We start from the raw sequence: 19,082 nt of genomic DNA on the forward strand, positions 1-19,082 counted from the left end.
TTGCCATTTTTTATAATAACATGTTGGCTTTGATAAGCATATCAAGCATCACTCTGTCCAGAGAATTCTTTACAGTATGTAAGAGATGATCCACAAGTGCGCAATATATTATTATGCTATACATATAAATTATTAGCCACTCTAGAGTCAAAGATTTCCTGCTGTTCTTCATGCCTATTTATCTTGGTTATCAATTAGACTGCGATGTTCTTGTATCCAAAATAACTAGATAAACAAACAAAAAAGACTGATTTCAGGACATTTTTTTCTCCTTAGCAACAGCTCACCCATTTTTAGAGCAAAAGTGAAAGGGAAATTCTGCTCTAAAAATACAAATAGTGCCATTTATTTGCATGGACTGTTAGCACTAGTTTTCCTATCACATCTCAAAAAAGTAACGTGTCTCAAAAAATATAATGTTTGCCAAAAACTAAAAACTAATTGGGAAACTAATTGGGGAATTAATTGGGGAAGTCATGGCCTAGTGGTTAGAGAGTTTGACTTCTAACTCTAGGGTTGTGGGTTCGAGTCCCTGGGTGCTGCAGCATAAATGGCTGCCCACTGCTCTGTGTGTGTGTGCACTTTGGATGGGTTAAATGCAGAGCATAAATTCTGCGTATCGGTCACCATACTTGGCTTTATGTCATGTCACTTTTCAGTTTAAATTATCCACAAAAGAAGGATTGCATATGGTCATTAAGATTTTTTTTATATTCACCTTTTTGAATTAAGTTTCAAAGTACATTGTTTTTGCCCTTGTTTTAAGAACGAATTAAACAATAAATATACATAAAACAAGAAATGTTGCAAATGAAGTAAAAAAAATAACTTTACCTTGGATCTCTGACAGTAAGTCTCACCGACTAATGCAATTTTACTTCTTTTTAGTAATTTATATACATTTTATATCAATTAATTTATTTTAATTTGTTAAGTGCTGATTACAACTGAAAATGGTTTTCCAGTGTTGACTAGAAAACTATAAACAGAATGTTAACAGTGCCGTCTTGCTTGCCCTGCACAGATGGTGGGCAGTTCGGCACTGAAATATTCAGTAAGAGGTTCTGGGATTCAACTCTGTTGCCTAAAATTGAGACAATGGTGTGTGTTTCCATTACATGTCAACTTGTTTTTGCCTAAAGCCCATGCAGGCACAGATCCAGAAGACAGTGAAGACAGAACTTGAGTATGAAATCTATCATTTTAGACTTAACGTTGTTCGTTCAAGACACTATGCTCCAGTTCATGAAATACTGATAATGTGATATTCTTTATTTTATTATATCGTTACGCCGATATGTCAACAACTTTGATCTCCATATTAGATTCATTTCACATTTCCAATCCTCCAATTCAAAGGTTACGTTGCTCAAAAGATTATAACATAATGTTCCGCTTGTTTGACATTTAAGAGGACATTTGAAATGCCCAACTTAAGCACAGCAGGCTTAAGATTAGGGCATTGTCTTCATTACAGACTGTTTGCTGGAGTTTCTGTAGCACTAATGGCATTAAGTTAAGGAAATTCCTGAGGAATCATGTTTGACATAGACCTCGTAGAGTCCAGCCAAATAATTACTCCCTCAGGCGAATTGTGAATCCAGTATGAACATGCTTCCACAATCTTGCAACCAGTTTAAATGGATGGTGGCAGGAGTGACCATCAAAGGAGGACTTTATTAGATGTGGCATCCACTCCAGGGAAGGCATGACAGAGAACCTGTGGCCACATACGGATTTCAAGTTCTATTTCTAACTGACCTACTCTGAAAAGTAAGCAAGACGTGTAGCAAAGTGCTTGCTGTGTCATCAAAAGCTACAAGACCAAGTTTGGTAGAAGAACTCCATTTGCACATTTGCAATTCTTATTGGCGTTATGAAAGCTGGCTCCCCTGGCCCTTTGCCAACATCTTTGCCCTAGTTTACATGACTTATCTTGGATTATTCTTCATTATCATGCTCACCTCTAGATGACTTAGGCTTGAAGGCGAATTTGACACCACTACCATCTGTACATGCAAACTACCGTGTTTATTTATATGCTTTGGGGGTTGAACAATGACTCGCTCTAAACACAAGACAACATTTTTATTTTTTTTGCAAGATGCTTTAACAATCTTAATGCAGACAGAAACAAGCTGCTGCTCCTTGTGCACCTGAGCAGAAGATAAAACAACAAAATAAAACCTAATGGAACCTCAAGGTGAAAATACACTTTCCGTTATAACTTTTTTCTTAAAGGCTAATTCACACTGCACTGACAGACATTCCAGACATGACAAATGTCAAGATGCTCATTCGCTGAAAAACATGTGCAACCGATGCCAGCAGAGGCAGACGGGGTACTACACTGATCCGACGAAACCTGACGGATGTGTCTGTTGCCGTTGGTTGGTATCTGTGGTTGCAGTGTAAACTGGCCTTAAGATGTTTCTTACAATTAATGCCTTAAGAAGTTTCTTGCTATTAGAGCCAGCACATAATTTATTATTTAACATTTAACACTGAGCATTTATTTCAACACTTTAAGAGAATATGCTAATTAATTAACAAATTAAATAATTTTCATTAATTGCACATATCAATATTTGATAGCAAACCCCCAAATGAAGAGAATAATAGTGTCATGAATAGACAAGCACTGTGGCCTTAATACAGGGTTGGGCAAAAATTCTGAATCTAAGAACTGGCTCCCTTTCAATCCATGTGTATAAATTTGAATTAAAACAGCCACAACCCACGGGAAGTTGAAATGGATTTTGAATCAGAATGACAGGAAGAGGAATTTATGTAATTCAGAGAAAGTCATCAGAGGTAACGTATTCGGAGAAATTAAGGGCCAGATTTACTAACAGCTCGCACCAGCACAAACTGTTTTCTGGTGTTAGAATAGTACTCTCAGGATTCACTTAAAATGTGCTATGAAGAATTAGCGTTGAAAAGGCATGGACACAGTTACCGTATTTTTGCACCTGACCTTAATGAATATGCATTTGTAGGAGTTTCCCTTAAATTTATGGGAGGAGAGTATTAAAATGAATCATGCAATGTGATTTATTAAATATTTGTGCTTGTTGCCATTATTGAATGCCCGAAAAAGCATGTGTTAAAGCGGGTGGTAATTTGCGTTGCTCTGGCTAGATTGCGCTGTCATTATGGAAATGATCTGGCTGTGGCTGTGATCTTTAATGTGCGCATTGTCAGTAAATCGCTTGCAGAATATGTGCTTTTATGGACGCTAATTTGTCCCGTTTTTTATTAAATCTGGCCCCTTAATGCTCTGTTCTGGTCCACAAAAGTTAATTCATTAAACATGATGAAATGTATAAATAAATTTTTATAGGTGGAAACAAAAAACACTCAAATAAGACTATGTCAAGCAAATATCCAAATTAGTTAATATTTTTTCTCTTTTTTTTTTCATTATGTTTCCTTACATTTAAACCGCAATTCTAAATCATTTTCTCTCTCTCTCTCTCTCTCTCTCTCTCTCTCTCTCTCTCTCTCTCTCTATATATATATATATATATATATATATATATATATATAAAGATTAATTTTTTTAGATACTGCCTCCTACTCACTCCATTTTGCCAAGTTGCTGTACCCTGACTCGTTATTTCATATATAATAATTTCATCAGTTCAGCTCCTGGACAGATCTCTAGTGCCATATCGAGAATTTGATTAAATTTTATGAATGCGACACCTTTAATAGTCAGCTTTACTAGCAGGCCTTCCAGCTAGAACCACCAAGCCTTTATGGGTGATCCAGAAAACAGCAGCACGTCTGGACTTCAATCAGCCAAAGAAGAGCCATGTCAGACACTTCCTGTTGCCGCTAGCATCAAATTTTCAAGACTCGTGATTCCAGGTAAAAAAAATCCACATTCCCTCTCATTTCCTGTGGTCAGTGAATCAACAACAATGCCTGGAGGAACCATCACAATGCAGTACAAGGTCACTTTCAAAAACTTGTTCACTGTCACTACTAACCTTCATTAGAGGAATCCATTCCAATCTTCAGAAATCATCCGAAGACACACCTTTTAATGCAGCATGTGACCAACTAATGACCCAAAATAAAACAAAATAAAATATTCTGCACTCACACCTTTACTCTATCATTATACTTTTCTCTTAATATTTTTAGGCACTGTTCTTATTTCACCATTTAATTAGTTATAAGGATTAAAAAGTGTGCTACAGTAAATGGATGGATGCTACAGCATATGAAGAAAACCCTTTCTTTTAATAACTAAAATAAAAACTGTAATTTTGTATAGTTTAGTAATGTCATCCAATGTTTTTTTTTTACTGGTTCAGAATTAATAATGAGTAGAAGAACATGTCTACCTCATACTCTTGCTTCTGTAAATCTTGAGTTTCTCAGATGGAGACCTGGATTGTCTGTGGATATTGAAGCCAAACAACTCCTGCCAATAACAGCTTTATTTTCAGCAGATGAGCGTTTCCATCAACTGGCATCTTGAACCAGCAACAGCTGGTTAATGTGTATAAGAGTGGAGCTTGCCGAAATGGAATGGGCTTCCATTCTGATGGCATCTCTTTCAGATGAATCAGTGGGCTAAATTGGATTTTGCTGGGCTGTGTCCTGAAGCGCAGTGCAGATGTTGCTTTTTGAACCTGATCACTTGTCCTGGTGATGCAGTGAATACCTGTTATTTCACAGTCAAAACTCATGCCAGCTCAATTCAATGCAGCAAGCTTCTAATCAGCACTCTTGGATCTTACACAAATCAAACAAATCCAATCCTATAACCAAACTGCTGCTCACATTTTCAATTATCCAAGATGATTGCACATCTATTTAGAGGAATAGACACAGAGGCAGACTGACCTGACAGGTCTCTAAAGTTACACAAAGCCTTTCTATAAAAATACGTTTAAGGTAAATATGGAAAAAATGTAAACCCTGAATTCAAAATTGCAAGATAAAAATTCAGAATTCCAACTTTTTATCGCTATTCCAAGTTTACATCTCACAATTCTGACATTTTATATTCAGAATTCTGAGTTTACATCTGGCAATTCTATTATATATTTTTTTGTTTCTGCCACAGAATAAAAAAAAAATAATAATAATAATAAAATAAAAAAATATCTATATACAGTAACTGCAACGTTATATCTCACAATTCCGACTTTTTTTCTCAGAATGGTTAGTTACGTTTATATACTGCAATTGCAAGAAATCAATTGCTAGAAAAAGGTCAGAATTGTGAAATAATAATTTGTAATTACCTTTTTTATTCCCGTGGCAGATAGTAGCTTTCATACAAGAATCATATATCCATGCAAACGAGGTTTGTTTTTATTGAAGGCTTAGAAAAGAATCCAAACGATCCAGTGAAGACGTATATGAATTTCCATATAAAACAACATTATGCAACACTTCTGTAAGATAATAGCATAGATATGTAAGGGTTGGCAAACAATTTCATATTTCACTCTAGACCTCTAACAGAACAGTTTCCAGTGAATGGTTGTTGGTTGTATAGACACTATAATCGAGTTTATGGTAAATATGTGTAAGGAGTTCACAAACACAGTATGCAGCCAAGCACATGAGGAAAATTATGGCTATGGATGACCTGTCAAAGCATAAAATTTAAAAGCGGCTTGCTTTTCGCCGTTCTTTCTTTCAACCCCCACCATTTTATTACATCTGAACTTCCTTTTTTATGAGAGAAGCAAAAAGATAGCTACTTCCAAAAAAGACAAAACATGATTTGTTGTTGAAATATGAGTTAGTTTGGAGAAACGGCACAAAACAAAACAAATCAACCGAAAAAGGAAAGAGGCATTCAAGCATTGGCAACAAAAACAACACTTTTCTGACTCTGAATGTTGAAAGTTAATGCAAAAACAGCCTTGTGAGCTGAAGTCAATGACAATAAACACAGTTTTGAAATATCTTTCTCATGCTTGCATTAATTAGACATCTGGAACAAAATGATAAATGACATAAAACTCCAATACTTTTTTTTTTGCACCTTTTATCCAACAAAAATAGTCAAATCAAAGATAATTAATTATGTAGTTAATTGTCCAGAGAGGACAATAGAATAGACTTTCATCACAAGGGCAATACTAGCCATGGAAACCATGCATGTGCAATGACAAATCGAGAAGTTTACCTTGATAATGGGCGCTGAAGCCTTTGTATCGATGGTTGCTGTCAGTAACAAAGTGTAACCTCAGCCAGTTCTTGTTGCTAACAACAGGAGATGGGACATTCATTCCGGATAGCCTGTAAAACATGAAGGAAAGCTCTTTACATTTGTTACAGAATGTCACCCATTAACAGCGACTACAAAAAAAATGGCATCTGTCTAGAGGGGCTGTAAAACTCATGTTTTGTAGATGTACAATATAGCACTGTCAAAATTAGTTTAAATGATCTGTCTTCTTAGGCCGTGAAAGTAGATGTTTGGATAGTCAATATTTTAACTTCTGAAGTATACAACTTTTTGAGGGCTCATAATACAGTATACTACCAAGGTCACTGATTTAATACTAGGACATTTTGAGGCATGGCACTAGGGACATTTAACGGCAACAAGCATCTTTACAGTTAGGCCACCATTACTCATGAAGTACAAGTCGGACCAGATACGGTCAGCATGCTCCCTGGACACTTTTGAGGGGCGGTGCTCATAAACTGAGCATTTTGACAAGTAAAAAACATCATTGTGTGTGTATGTGTGTCACACGCAGTGTGTCGTGAATCAGCGTGGTGCTGCAACAGAGGACAGAGGTCATTGTATCCCCAACCCTCCACCCATCAAAATGCTCCATCTTCATCCTACATCTGTCTCACTTTATTGATGACTAACTGGAGATGTCATTAAAGGACATGGCCACATGAATCACACTTTAATGGCCTTCAGAGGCTGGAATGGAGCCATATCATTACTGTTATCTTTCTGTCTCTCTCTCTCTGACACCCCCCCCCCCCCCATCCCACACACACACACACAGTTTAAGTTTGCTTAAACTTAAAGGTAAAGTCTGTAATTTCTGTGCCACTAGTGTCACCACACAGAATTATAATCCATTACACAGCGCGATTTGCGAGTGCGACAATTTCAGTGCAGCACAGCAGTTCAGCTCACAATATGTTAATACTGGGTAACCTACATAGGAGACAGTGTGTCTAGTTACATTGTACGTTTTCTGTTCCACATATGAAAACGTTTCCAAACAAAGTCAAACAACTGTGGCGTACATACATGTGCAGAGCACAAATTCTGAGTGTGGGTCACCATACTTGGCTGTATGTCATGTCATGTCACTTTCAACTGATTCCTTGGCCAAAGAAAGAAAATATAGAATTTAAAAAAAATACAGCTAATATGGTATGAGTGATTATGAACAAATGAATGAAACGCTTGTTTGTGTTTCACTCCATCTCGAAAATGCTTGAGAAACAGTGTCTCTTCCGCACCTCGGTACACTTTCAACTCATTTTTTAGTCTTGAGTACAACATTCACATTACATGATTTTTACTGAAATATTACATGATTTATACTGATTTTTATGTAGAAAGGGTGAGAGAAAATATAAAATATTACCAATGTATTATTATTAAAATAATATTATTTTTTTTTGCGTGTGTGTGTTTTTCAGCAATAAAATGACTTAAATATATGAACTTGGCATGCCATTTACCCATATTGTTAAAAATGGCATATGTACAAACACATTATATTATTAATGTATTACTTTTTTTCTTTAAAATCAATCTTTATTATTATTATTATTTTATCAGTGCATAAAATGCAAAAAGTGTTTCAGCATTAAAATGACTCAAAATGAAGGTCACAAAGAACTTGTGTATTCTTGTATGCATAATGCAAATAAGAAAAAAAAAAAAACAGCCCACCCACGCCCTTGCAGGTGGGCACTCCATTGCTACATTGAAAGTACTGAAACCTCAGCTAGAATGTCAGCTAAAACCTATAGGTGCCATGAGACAAAATGCAACTTCCTTCAGATATGTCTTTAGATGACTAAGGAACACTTATGCATGTAGCATTTCAGTAATGCCCTTGTTGTGTATCAGTTCACTTCTGAACAGAAATGCAGCTTTGTTCTTTAATTGATAAATAAATTTCAGTGCACCGGTGAATTTGCTTATTGGCTTATTGATGTGATCGTCTTGGCTGCGAGTCACCCTCCCGAATAGCACATGTTTCCACATTTGTAATTGCCTGACATTTTAATTAAATAAGTGTGAATTCTGCAGTAACATAATTTCTCAGGAGCTGGAGAGGCTGGCAGTGTTTGAAACCAACCACAAAACCAGAACTCGGATTCCTTCACACTGCCTATATCTACCCCTGAATAAATCACCACGATGCAAGCCAATAAACCCTTTCACATGGATAAATGTAATTTAATCAACATAGCTCATTCCAAGGTGGCTGCTCTCTCTGTGTGTGAACGTGTGTGCGGATGTTTTTTGGAAGGCAAGGTCAGAAAAAGGAAGGGGAGGTTATCAAACACATGGATGAGCAAATCCTACCATGTCAGTGCAGTTAATCCACATGGGATGTAGAAACAGTCTATAAATAGAACTAGCTGATATGGTGCTGCAAGGAAACTAATATTACTATATAAAGTAACACGGTGAATTTCAATAATTCTTGTTTTATTTATCGTTTATTTTTTTTTAAGTAAGTATCGGTAGACACTCTGCCAAAGCCAGCAAAATGGCAGGAGAAAAAATAATGAGTAAAGGAGAATGGATGAGAAATGGAGGAACAGAAGAAAGAATTTGAGATGTGTAGGAGTGGACAAAAAGTAATAGAAAAAGTCAGAAAAAGAGCAAGATAAAGATTTAATAAGGGGAGAAAGTTTCTATATCTGTGCATTCAAAAAGGTCCTCAATGTCTATGAGATACCTAAGACTCAATGTAATAGACAGTGACAAAAAAGTTAATAATTGCATATGATTTAGTTCAGTGTGGACAGAAATATTGAATAGAAATATTATTAGGAAATGGCATTACAAACACTGAAAGAAGGCATTTCAACACCTCAGACATCCAGCAAGGAAAGGTATATCTAATAAACACTAAATCAGACAAAATTACACCTCAACCTGTGCCACAAATTGGACAAGATTATATAGCAGCTTCAGTGTAGTGTGGGAGACTTCAGATGCTGGTCTATGCATGTGAATGATGTGAATGACCCAGTGAAATCAATAAATGCAGCAGAAGACACCCTGAACTACAGAGCATGCTCGGACTCCAGACATGGAAATGTGGCTTCAAAACACATCGACTTCTCTAAAAAAAAAACTTCAAAAAGGGGGATTGAGACAAAAGGGAGAGAGCCTTCTCATGAGACAAAGAAAAATAAGAGCGTATCGTCATTGACCATAATGGACTCGGCGCGCTTTTAAGCTTTTGCCATGCGAGTCACATCCCTTTCTCAGATCAATAGCTCTCAGTGGTTCTGTGCAAAATTAGGAGAGATTCATTATTAGCAAATGACAGCCGTTAGCATGTTCCTTAATCAGGGAATCTGTCTTAATTGCCTAGCCGCTAATTAAGACAGGTGGCAGCACTAATATAGAGACCCCAGTCTTTTTGCCACACAAATACACAAACATAAACTGTATCACAGTTTCCACAGAAACACAGTACAAATATTTTAAACATAATAATCAGAAATGTTTTTTGATGAGCAAATCAGCATATTAGAATGATTTCTAAAGGATCACGTGTATCGCTGTAGACTGGAGTAATAGGTGCTAATAATTTAGCTTTCCCTTCACAGGAATAAATTCGGTCACACTTTATTTTAGGGTCCAATTCTCACTATTTACTAACCATTAACTATGACTTTTGCCTCAATTAACTCATTATTTGCTGCTTATTAATAGTTTATAAGATAGTTGTTAAGTTTAGGGTATTGGGTAGGATTAGGGATGTCATGCGTTATATGTACTTTATAAGCACTAATAAACAGCCAATTTGTTAATAATAGACATGCTAATAAGCAACTAGTTATTGCTGTGAATTGGACCCTATACTAAAGTATTACCATAAATTCCTTTGTAAAATGTATTAACATAGGACAAAAATAGAAAATTTCACTAGATTACACAATATTATTATTATTATTTTTTTTTTTTCATTTTGGTAAAATAAATCCAGCCTTGGTGAACATAACAGAAACCCCCCACCCCCATAAAAACCCAGACTTTTGAATGGTAGTATAGAAAACTATATTCATAACTATTCACTTTACTGTTTAGTAGTTGTTTTTTATGTAGAAGATGTTTGTATAAGTAATACACCACTCGTTACTATCACACACAGAAATCAACACATATTCTTTCTGAAACTTCAGCATCCTGTATAGCTGGGCTCCCATGGTGAGAGAGGAGGGCAAGACAAGGAAAGAGAAAAAGAGAGAGGGAAGAGCATGGCGGAGCAATGGAGAGAGGGAGCGAGATGAAAGCAGGCTACAGCATGGGTCTGACGCCGGCGGTCGCCTCATCAATCACGGGCCGCCGTAGCCCAGACGAATGAGAGGCCGCTAGGAAGCCGCTCGCGTCTCTCCATCAAACTGATGTTTTGAAAGTAAGTAATCAGTGTTCTCCACGGGCACTCCTTCTGTGCCAGAGCACCCCTCCTTCCCAACACTCCTCCCTCCTCCCATTCGTCATGCACTCTCCCCTTGTTCTCCGCTACATGGAGTCAAGGCCTCTCCACCCCCATGGCATTGTGGGAGCCATACTTTATCCATCTCAGCACAGTGGGAAGGACCCTCCTATCCAAACTGCAAGGGGCTTTTTTGTGAACAATCATGCTCAACAAACCTGGGGGTGGGGGGATACAGATGATGTACAGAGGGGAAAAAGTGGTTGCAATGTTCATTATTTCTGTTGTTGACTTGCTGGACCACTCTGACACACACACACACATACACACACACACACATAACTATATTAAATTATAGTATTTTTTCTTTTTGTTGTGTGCTACAGTAGAAAATGGAAAAACACAGGAAAAACGTCACTGCTTGGTCCTATTTTAAGTTATCCTAACAGGAGTATGAGGACAGTTTTCAAGTTTCATACATTAATGGTATTCTGAAGCAAAGTATAAAAAAAATAAAATTAGATATTTGAAAAAGAACCCTGAACAAAATTTTACACTCGTGTTTTCTTTCTTTTTTTTTCTTTTCTTTTTTTACTTTTAACCACCGCAAGAGAAGTTGGCCATTCTATGTCTGTGATGTTTTGAACATTGCAGCTTTCAGTGATACTAATTTATTTAAGTCCTCCAAAAAGGCTCTATGTTTATGCAAGACAAATGCACAAGAAAACAGGATAATGTGGAGACTCTCAGTAAGGAATCGGTGCTGGAGTGCTGATCTAAACCCGATTGAAGACCTCTTGAAAATCCTTGGTGACAAAGCTTAGAAACCCACTACAGTTACCAAACTATAAAGAAGAGTGGACCAAGATCACACAAGAGCAGTGCGAGAGTCTAGTGATTTCCTGTGGCCACAGATGTCACTAATTTTTTATCCAAAAAATAAAAAGTTTTGAACCATTTATATTTCATATGCTGTCTGGATGCTACATACTTTGTCAGTGCTGCTGTCTCAGTACAGTGGCAATAATTAAGTTACTTGGAAGAATTCTCTTTAACTGACTCCGTGGAGCTTATGTAAATCAGAGACCACCACATTGAGACATCTTGCACGCTGGTCACATTTCCACATGAATATCTTGTTTGGCCCGTGACCAAAACCTCCATTTTGAGGATCAGATTGGGAGGGAGGAAGGAAGGCGGTGTGGCACACTGGAGAATAAATGAACCTCACACGCCAGCTTAGACCTCGCAATGCTTTTACTCTGGAGCATATTTCACCACTGGCTTGGTTTCCAACACCACCAAAAGCCATTTCAATAAAATCTGTATTTACAGTGAACAATGCGTGATGGCAAATGTCATTTGAGTTCGGCAGGCTGATTCCTCTTCAATCACATGATTCACAGAGGTCTTTAGACTTGTTTTGTGCATATGTGCCATTTTGGGTAAGAAGCTTGACTTCTGAAAGCTCAAAGCAATGGTGTGATACCGAAGTGAATGTGATTATATGCACCCAGACTGAAATGACGGTTTAGTGTCTTTAATCACAGAAAATAGCTTTTTTTTATTGAAATGGGAATTTGGACTTTCAGCCGCACAGTGTGATGAAATGTGTCTGGGTAAAATGATCCCTAATAAATCTTATGTACCATAACCCTAAATCGATTTTGTTGCGTTTATTAAACATCAGTCCCTCAATCAAATAATCAATCACAGTCAGGCGTCAATTAGTTTTGTAGATATATATTGGAGTCACATATTAGGAAAAACACACACAGTATTTTGGGAAGGTGACAGTAATAAATCCCATCATAAGTGCCATTGGTTTGTCATATAAGAGGGCTAATTCCCCAAAGAGGAACGGATTGTAATGGATTACACAGCTCTCTCTCTCTCAGTTCTTCAAATTTCCCAAAGGTTTCGCAGCTAGAGGGCTTCTCTAATCATGCAGCATGACAGAACGTATGATTAAGTATTATAACTCTATGAATAATAAACAAAACTCTGCACCGTAGCCCAGGCAATGGACACACACTACCAGCTCAGCACCTCATGCGTTGAGATAACATGATTACAATGGTAACAGAATTATTTGAATACTTAAGTGACTCTTAAAAAGACATTAAATGTGCATTAGAAGCAAAATATCATATATTACATTTATTTTTAACCTATATGGTGCAGACATATATATTTTTTGAACTACTGATGTTATTAGAATGCATTTTCAGTAAAAAAAAAAGATTGTTAGATCTAAGGATATACAGTATCTGTGGAAATGTGTAATATATCAATAAATAATTAAGTGATTTGACTGTCTCTTGGAGACGAGAGGCTGTGCATCTTCAAAATAAAACAAATAACATGAAAAAAGTGATCAAGTGGAATGTAATCCACAATTTGGTTACACTTTATTTTGTGTCCTTGTAACAGTCTAATTATACATTTAAGTACTGACAAATACTGATTATCTACATGTACTTACTATAAGGTTAGGGTTTGGCTTAGGGTTACTTGCATGTAATTATGCATAATTAATTATTATAATAAGTACATGTAATGTGTAACAAGGACACCTTTAAGTAAAGTGTTTCCCTACATTTTTTTTCTAACTTAAAGTATATTGCAAGATACAAGAGATGTAAATTGAGAGGAGGAAGTGCATCCACGTTACTGTGACTGGTTGACTGCTGAGTGTAATATTTGCCACCTATGTTTGTAAGTCCACTAATTAGCTCGAATGGGTGAGGCTTGTGAAAATTAATAGAATAATTAAAAAGCCACATATCAGAATTAAAATGAACTTGTAATGACTTAATACACAGAATGATCTATGAGCGAGCTGGTTTTTAGCGAGCACTCAGTTCAGTTAAATTAAAGATCCATCTGTGTGTCTGCAACCTCCACTGCACTTACGGTTTTTACAGAATATTTGTTGGCTAATGATCTGAAAATAAGGTGACTATTAATAATAACAGCTAAATAACAGTATGCTATGTGAATGAATACAGATACATAAAATAATTCTTGTCACTGTATAGCTAGCTATTATTGTTGAAGCAATGCAAAAATGCATATACTGTAAACTCGATGAGACTTAAATGTAATATGATGTTAATGTCATATGGTCATATGGGGTCATATGATGCAATTTCAATTGTTCCTTTCTCTTTAGAGTGTTGCAAGCTCTTGGTGCATAAAGAAGGTCTGTAAAGTTGCAAATATTAAAGTCTCAAATCCAAAGAGATATTCTTTATAAAAGTTAAGAGTCAACCACTCCTACCTAAAACCACTCATTCTAACACGTCTATGTCACTGTGTGGACAGATTTACATAATGCCGCCCAAATGTTCACGCAAAGAATGAAGGCATAACTTTTATTCTTGCTGTAGCCGCTGGCGACATATTGTGGAGATGCTGTGTGTTTGTTGTGAAAGCGAAGGTACTTTGTTTGGCCTCCCAAAAGAGGACACAACTAGAAATTAGTATTTCAACACCGAATCAAATCCGGAACAGTTCAACCCAAATATTCAGATGTGTGCAGTGCATTTTGCGGAGGACTGTTTCCTGTGAGAGTAGCCTACAATGCCGGTGTCTGTTTCTATAAAGTGGGGCAATTCCAACTTTGCAAGGACAGTCTGGCACTTCTGACTCACAGTCTGTAAGTATGTTTTCATATGTAAAGGATTTGTTACTGATGATTCAAATGTACATTTTGAGCAGTGTAGACTAACTGTTAGAGCTTGTTGTTTGTCATTTCTCCGATCAAAAATGCAGACATGGTTTTATGTTAATACAGCAAGATAAACAAAAAAAATAAAGTTTAAGTCATTGTAATCAGTAATTATGTCCCCACTCGATGAAACAAATGCCTCATTTGTATGGGTTTTATTGTTTTTGTCTTGTCGGGACACACGGCATCACAATATGGTAAGGGGCGTAACATTTCAATCTCACACTTGAGGCATTCGGCCAATCACAATGCATTGGATAGTTAGCCAATCAGAGCACACCTCGCTTTTCAGTACAATGAGCTTTGTAAAATTTGACGCGTTTCAGAAAGGCGGGCAAAGAGGAGAAACAAAAACGTACAGCATGTGTTTTTTGAACCTTAAACCACACATTGCACATTGCATTACACCAAATACTCAAAATAATGTTATTTTTACCAACGTCATATGAGCATTTTTATTGAACATGGACCAACATAACTTTATCTTTAAGCATAATAAAACATATAACATGAAATAACTAATAACATATGAATAATATAATTTTTTAATTATTCTAAAATAAAATAAAAATAATAATAATACTGATGTCTCAGATATTTGCACTCATAGCGAAATTTTTAAAAATCAGAACTGTTTTGTGAAAAAAGCATATAAGCAATATCCTATCCTGAAATAAAAGTGTACTAACTCAAATGTAACCAAGATTGGAGGGCCTAGAAAATCCACAGTGCATAAGCCATCGTCATGCTGCTTTTGACATCCTGTCTAGACACATCAAAATGCGATTTGCCAACCTCATTTCACCCCTAATGAACAGCCCTAATGAATATTTTAGGAAGAGACAACCGGATGGAGTCTTAAGCGTGTCTGTAGTCACGTCAGTAGTGTGGCACTCTAGTGTTTTCACTCTGTTCTCTGTCGCTATGCAGCAGCTGTGTTCTGTGTGGCGGCCCACCTGCTCATTCCCTCATCCTTTCCACCACGAACCTGTTCTGAATCCTAAAAAGCCCATCACTATCACAACACATTCAACTTTAATCACTTGGACTGTTCCATCCTCTGGTGTGGCTGTTTGTTTTTGCTGTTGTACAGGCTTCAACCCGAGTCTTGATGTGTAGGGCGCTGAGAGGATTGTAAACAGGTTTACAGGATCTTGTAGGAACAGATCAATTCTCTACACTCTGTTGATCACAGTCTCCAGACCTGTCACTCAGAACGTACTGTAGGAGGGCAAGTATGTTGCGTCTTTTGTGCAGAGAAAGGAAAATGATGCAGTAATCAGGGGAAAGAATTATGAAACTGTAAAAGAGTAACCAGTGTTTAAACTTTTAATCATTTCGACCCTTGCAACCCCATCAATACGGCTCAAGTACTCCTTCAGCAACAGCATTAAAATCTTTAAAGTGGCCATTGTACTTAAAATTATTAAAAAACTATCAATACAATTTTTTTTTAACAATCTTTTATGATGGAATTTAAGTATAATCGTGAAGTGATGACATTTTACTGACAATTAAATAAAGTGACATTTGTTAATGAAATATACTTTAAAAAAGTAATTTAAATCGATATATAGGGATGGATCACATAAAAAATGTGAATTTCGTGAAAAGGTTTTATTTTGTAACATTTCAAAAAGTAAAACTTTCATATATTCTAGATTCATTACATGTAAATTAAAACATAAAAAACAAAATAATAATAATTTTGAGGATTAGAGCATACAGCTCATGAAAGTCAAAAATCCAGTATCTCAAAATATTAGAATATTTCCTTAGATCAATCCAAAAAAAAAAAGGATCTGCAAAACAGAAAAGTTCAAGATCTTTAATGTATGTTCATTTATGCAGGCAATACTTTAGCACAAATGTGTGTGTGTGGCATGAAAGCGATCAGCCTGTGGCACCGCTGAGGCACTACTGAGTTTTCAGCTCGTTTGTATTGCTGGATCGACTGTTTCCCATCTCTCTCTCTTGAAAATATCCTATAGATTCTATATGGGGTTTAAGTCAGGCATGTTGGCTAGCCAATCAAACACAGTAACCAGCAGACGTCATGGCACCCCAAATCATCATTGACTTTGGAAACTTCACACTGGACTTCAAGTAGCTTGTTTTCTGTGCTTCTATAATCTTCCTCCAGACTTCAGACTTTGATTTCCAAATGAAATGCAAAATGTACTTTTATCTGAAAAGAAGACTTTGGACTACTGAGCAACAGTCCAGTTCTTTTTCTCCTTTGCCCAGGTAAGATGCTTCTGACGTTATGTTTCAGAAGTGGTAGCCCTTCTCCTGGAGACGTCTGAGCGTGGTGACTCATGATGCACTGACTCCAGCTTCAGTCCACTCCTTATGAATCTCTCCCAAGTGTTTGAATCGGCTTTGCTTGAGAGCATTTTCAAGCTTGCAGTCATCCCTGTTGCTTGTGCACCTTTTCCTACCCAGTTTACCCAGTGTGTGTTATCCACGAGCTGATGTATTCATTTTACATTAACTTAACAATATTAGTTGTAACATAAACCCTAATGTTCATAGCGGATTAAAAAAGACTTATTTGAATTAAAATGGAAAAAGGAATGAATGTGAGCCGTCACATTTGAGAAGAGTGTATTGTGGTAATGCCTATTTATGATTTTTCACCATAAATTATAAGATGAATTCCAAAAATGTATGATTTAATAGTATTTTTAAATTACATGGAATCTCCTATTAGATCTATTGCAGTTTTCCACCATATAAAGAAACTAAATTAATAAATTAAGCGTAGCCTTTTTTTCAGTAAATTTCTGTTTAAATTATGATCATTTCTATTTTCCGCAGCAAATGTCAACACTTATACATGACACAAAGCCCATTTTTCTGTATTAAGGGTTTGTGTTTTGTGGCAAGGCCACAGGTGGGCATTTCTAAATTATCTTTCCACAGCGTAGGTACATAATTGAAACGCCTGGTGCCCTGGTCCCTTTATTGTCGGCCCCTGAATCATAGTTTCACATTGAGATCTAGGACACATTCCCTAACAATCAATAACAATAGAGCGCTGCCTCTTCATTCAGAAGAGCCTGTTGTTGGATAGATGACTGAGAGAGGTTTCTCTTTTGTTCGTCACCTTGCCTCGGCACGCTACAGATTTAAGAGATGAGGGCGCTGGTGGCAGCATCCGCTCATTTGTAACGTTTTGTTCATCTCGAGCTGTCAGGCGCCACACTCAGAGCAGGCAGATTGCAATGGGAGGTGCTTCTTCCAATGTACCAGCCAAAAGTCTTGCAAATGCTTTTTATATATATCTCACTGTTTTCTATGTTAAAAGCTAACGTATTCCATTGGTATTCCTAATTATGAAAAAACATACTTACATAATATATGTATATTTTATCAAGTTCAAGACTTGTTCGATCATTTCTTCTAATACTTACATAGCTGTTTCCACGGTAATTTATTAATACCTATGAGTATCATTATTATAGTTATGTTTATAGTTATATTTTAGAAACATTTTAATGAGCCTGTTGCTTAGGAAAGTCTCATTATCATGACATAATTACACTACAGGCTGAAGAGACATTTGCATCAAATTCAGTTAATCTAATTCAACCATAAATTAACTCACAACAGACATTACTCAGTATGTTAATTATCCTGAATACTATCAACACAATCAGCACAAAATAACATGTTAATGTCTCGAGACTAATCGACTGTAATGCAAGAAAAAATCATCAGTACAAACAATATATATGGGGCAATGGGGGTTAAAGGGTGGGCTTTATTTTATTTACAGATTTGTGTAGCTAATATGGATCAACTAATGCAATAAATATGTAAATAATGTAACAAATAGCTACAAGGACCCTTATCTTTGCATTTTTTTCCCCTTTCAGAGTGCTTTTTATCCAGTTGTACCAAACATTTCAAGTGTTTCCGCTCACTGTGTACACAATATAAAGCAAACTTTTATTACTTTTGTGTGTGTGTGTTTGTTGTAATAACATAAAAAGTGGAAAGCTTTGAAATGCTGCAAATAGTCATCTTCAAAGGAAAGTGGATTTTTTAATAGGATAAAACTCAACAAAATGGTAATGCATTCCCATACAACGCCCCTTTCTAGGAAGCGTGCCCAGTGTCCACAATAGAAAGGCTTTAGCCAGAGCACTGGACATTATTACAGATGCAAAGAGCCCAGCCAAAACATGAGCCATTACACTGCTGCAGAACAGCAGAGAGATACAGCCTCCACAACACAAAAGAAAACAAGGTGCGTGGAGCCATGTTTAATTGCTGTCTTTACTGGGACTCTCAGAATGTTTAATTCATCACTGAAGAATTCAGGCCACCGGCTCACAAAGCTCTGACTGCAACACACACACACGCACGAACGAACGCACACAGACACACACACACGCGCGTATTCAATCACAAATTAAAAACAGTGTAAAAACATACTACTATTCAAAAGTTTGGGGTTTGTGAGATTTTTTCCTGCCTTGTGCTTTATTTATAGAACCTATTTTTTATATTTTATATTTTATATATAAATATATTATATATATATATATATATATAGCAGTCGCAGTCATTACTCCAGTCCTCTGTGTCACATGATTCTTCAAAAATCATTCTTATGCTTGTTAGGTGCTAATGAAACATTACTAATTATAATAAAAGTTAAAAACAGCTGTGCTGCTTATCATGGGATATTTGATCAA

General features: G+C 36.4%; 1 protein-coding gene across 2 annotated transcripts in view; it reads right to left on the bottom strand.

Annotated features, from left to right (window-relative positions):
• Window positions 1-19,082, bottom strand: part of csmd3b (CUB and Sushi multiple domains 3b) — a 403,590-nt gene that overhangs the window by 191,194 nt on the left and 193,314 nt on the right. For both annotated transcript variants that reach the window (XM_052583645.1, XM_052583646.1), the window contains exon 6: window positions 6,161-6,273. In XM_052583645.1, the coding sequence (XP_052439605.1) occupies window positions 6,161-6,273 (113 nt within the window). The remainder of the gene's footprint in view (window positions 1-6,160; window positions 6,274-19,082) is intronic.

Source organism: Carassius gibelio, chromosome B19, assembly GCF_023724105.1.
Source record: "Carassius gibelio isolate Cgi1373 ecotype wild population from Czech Republic chromosome B19, carGib1.2-hapl.c, whole genome shotgun sequence".
In the NCBI taxonomy this organism is placed as follows: Eukaryota; Metazoa; Chordata; class Actinopteri; order Cypriniformes; family Cyprinidae; genus Carassius; species Carassius gibelio.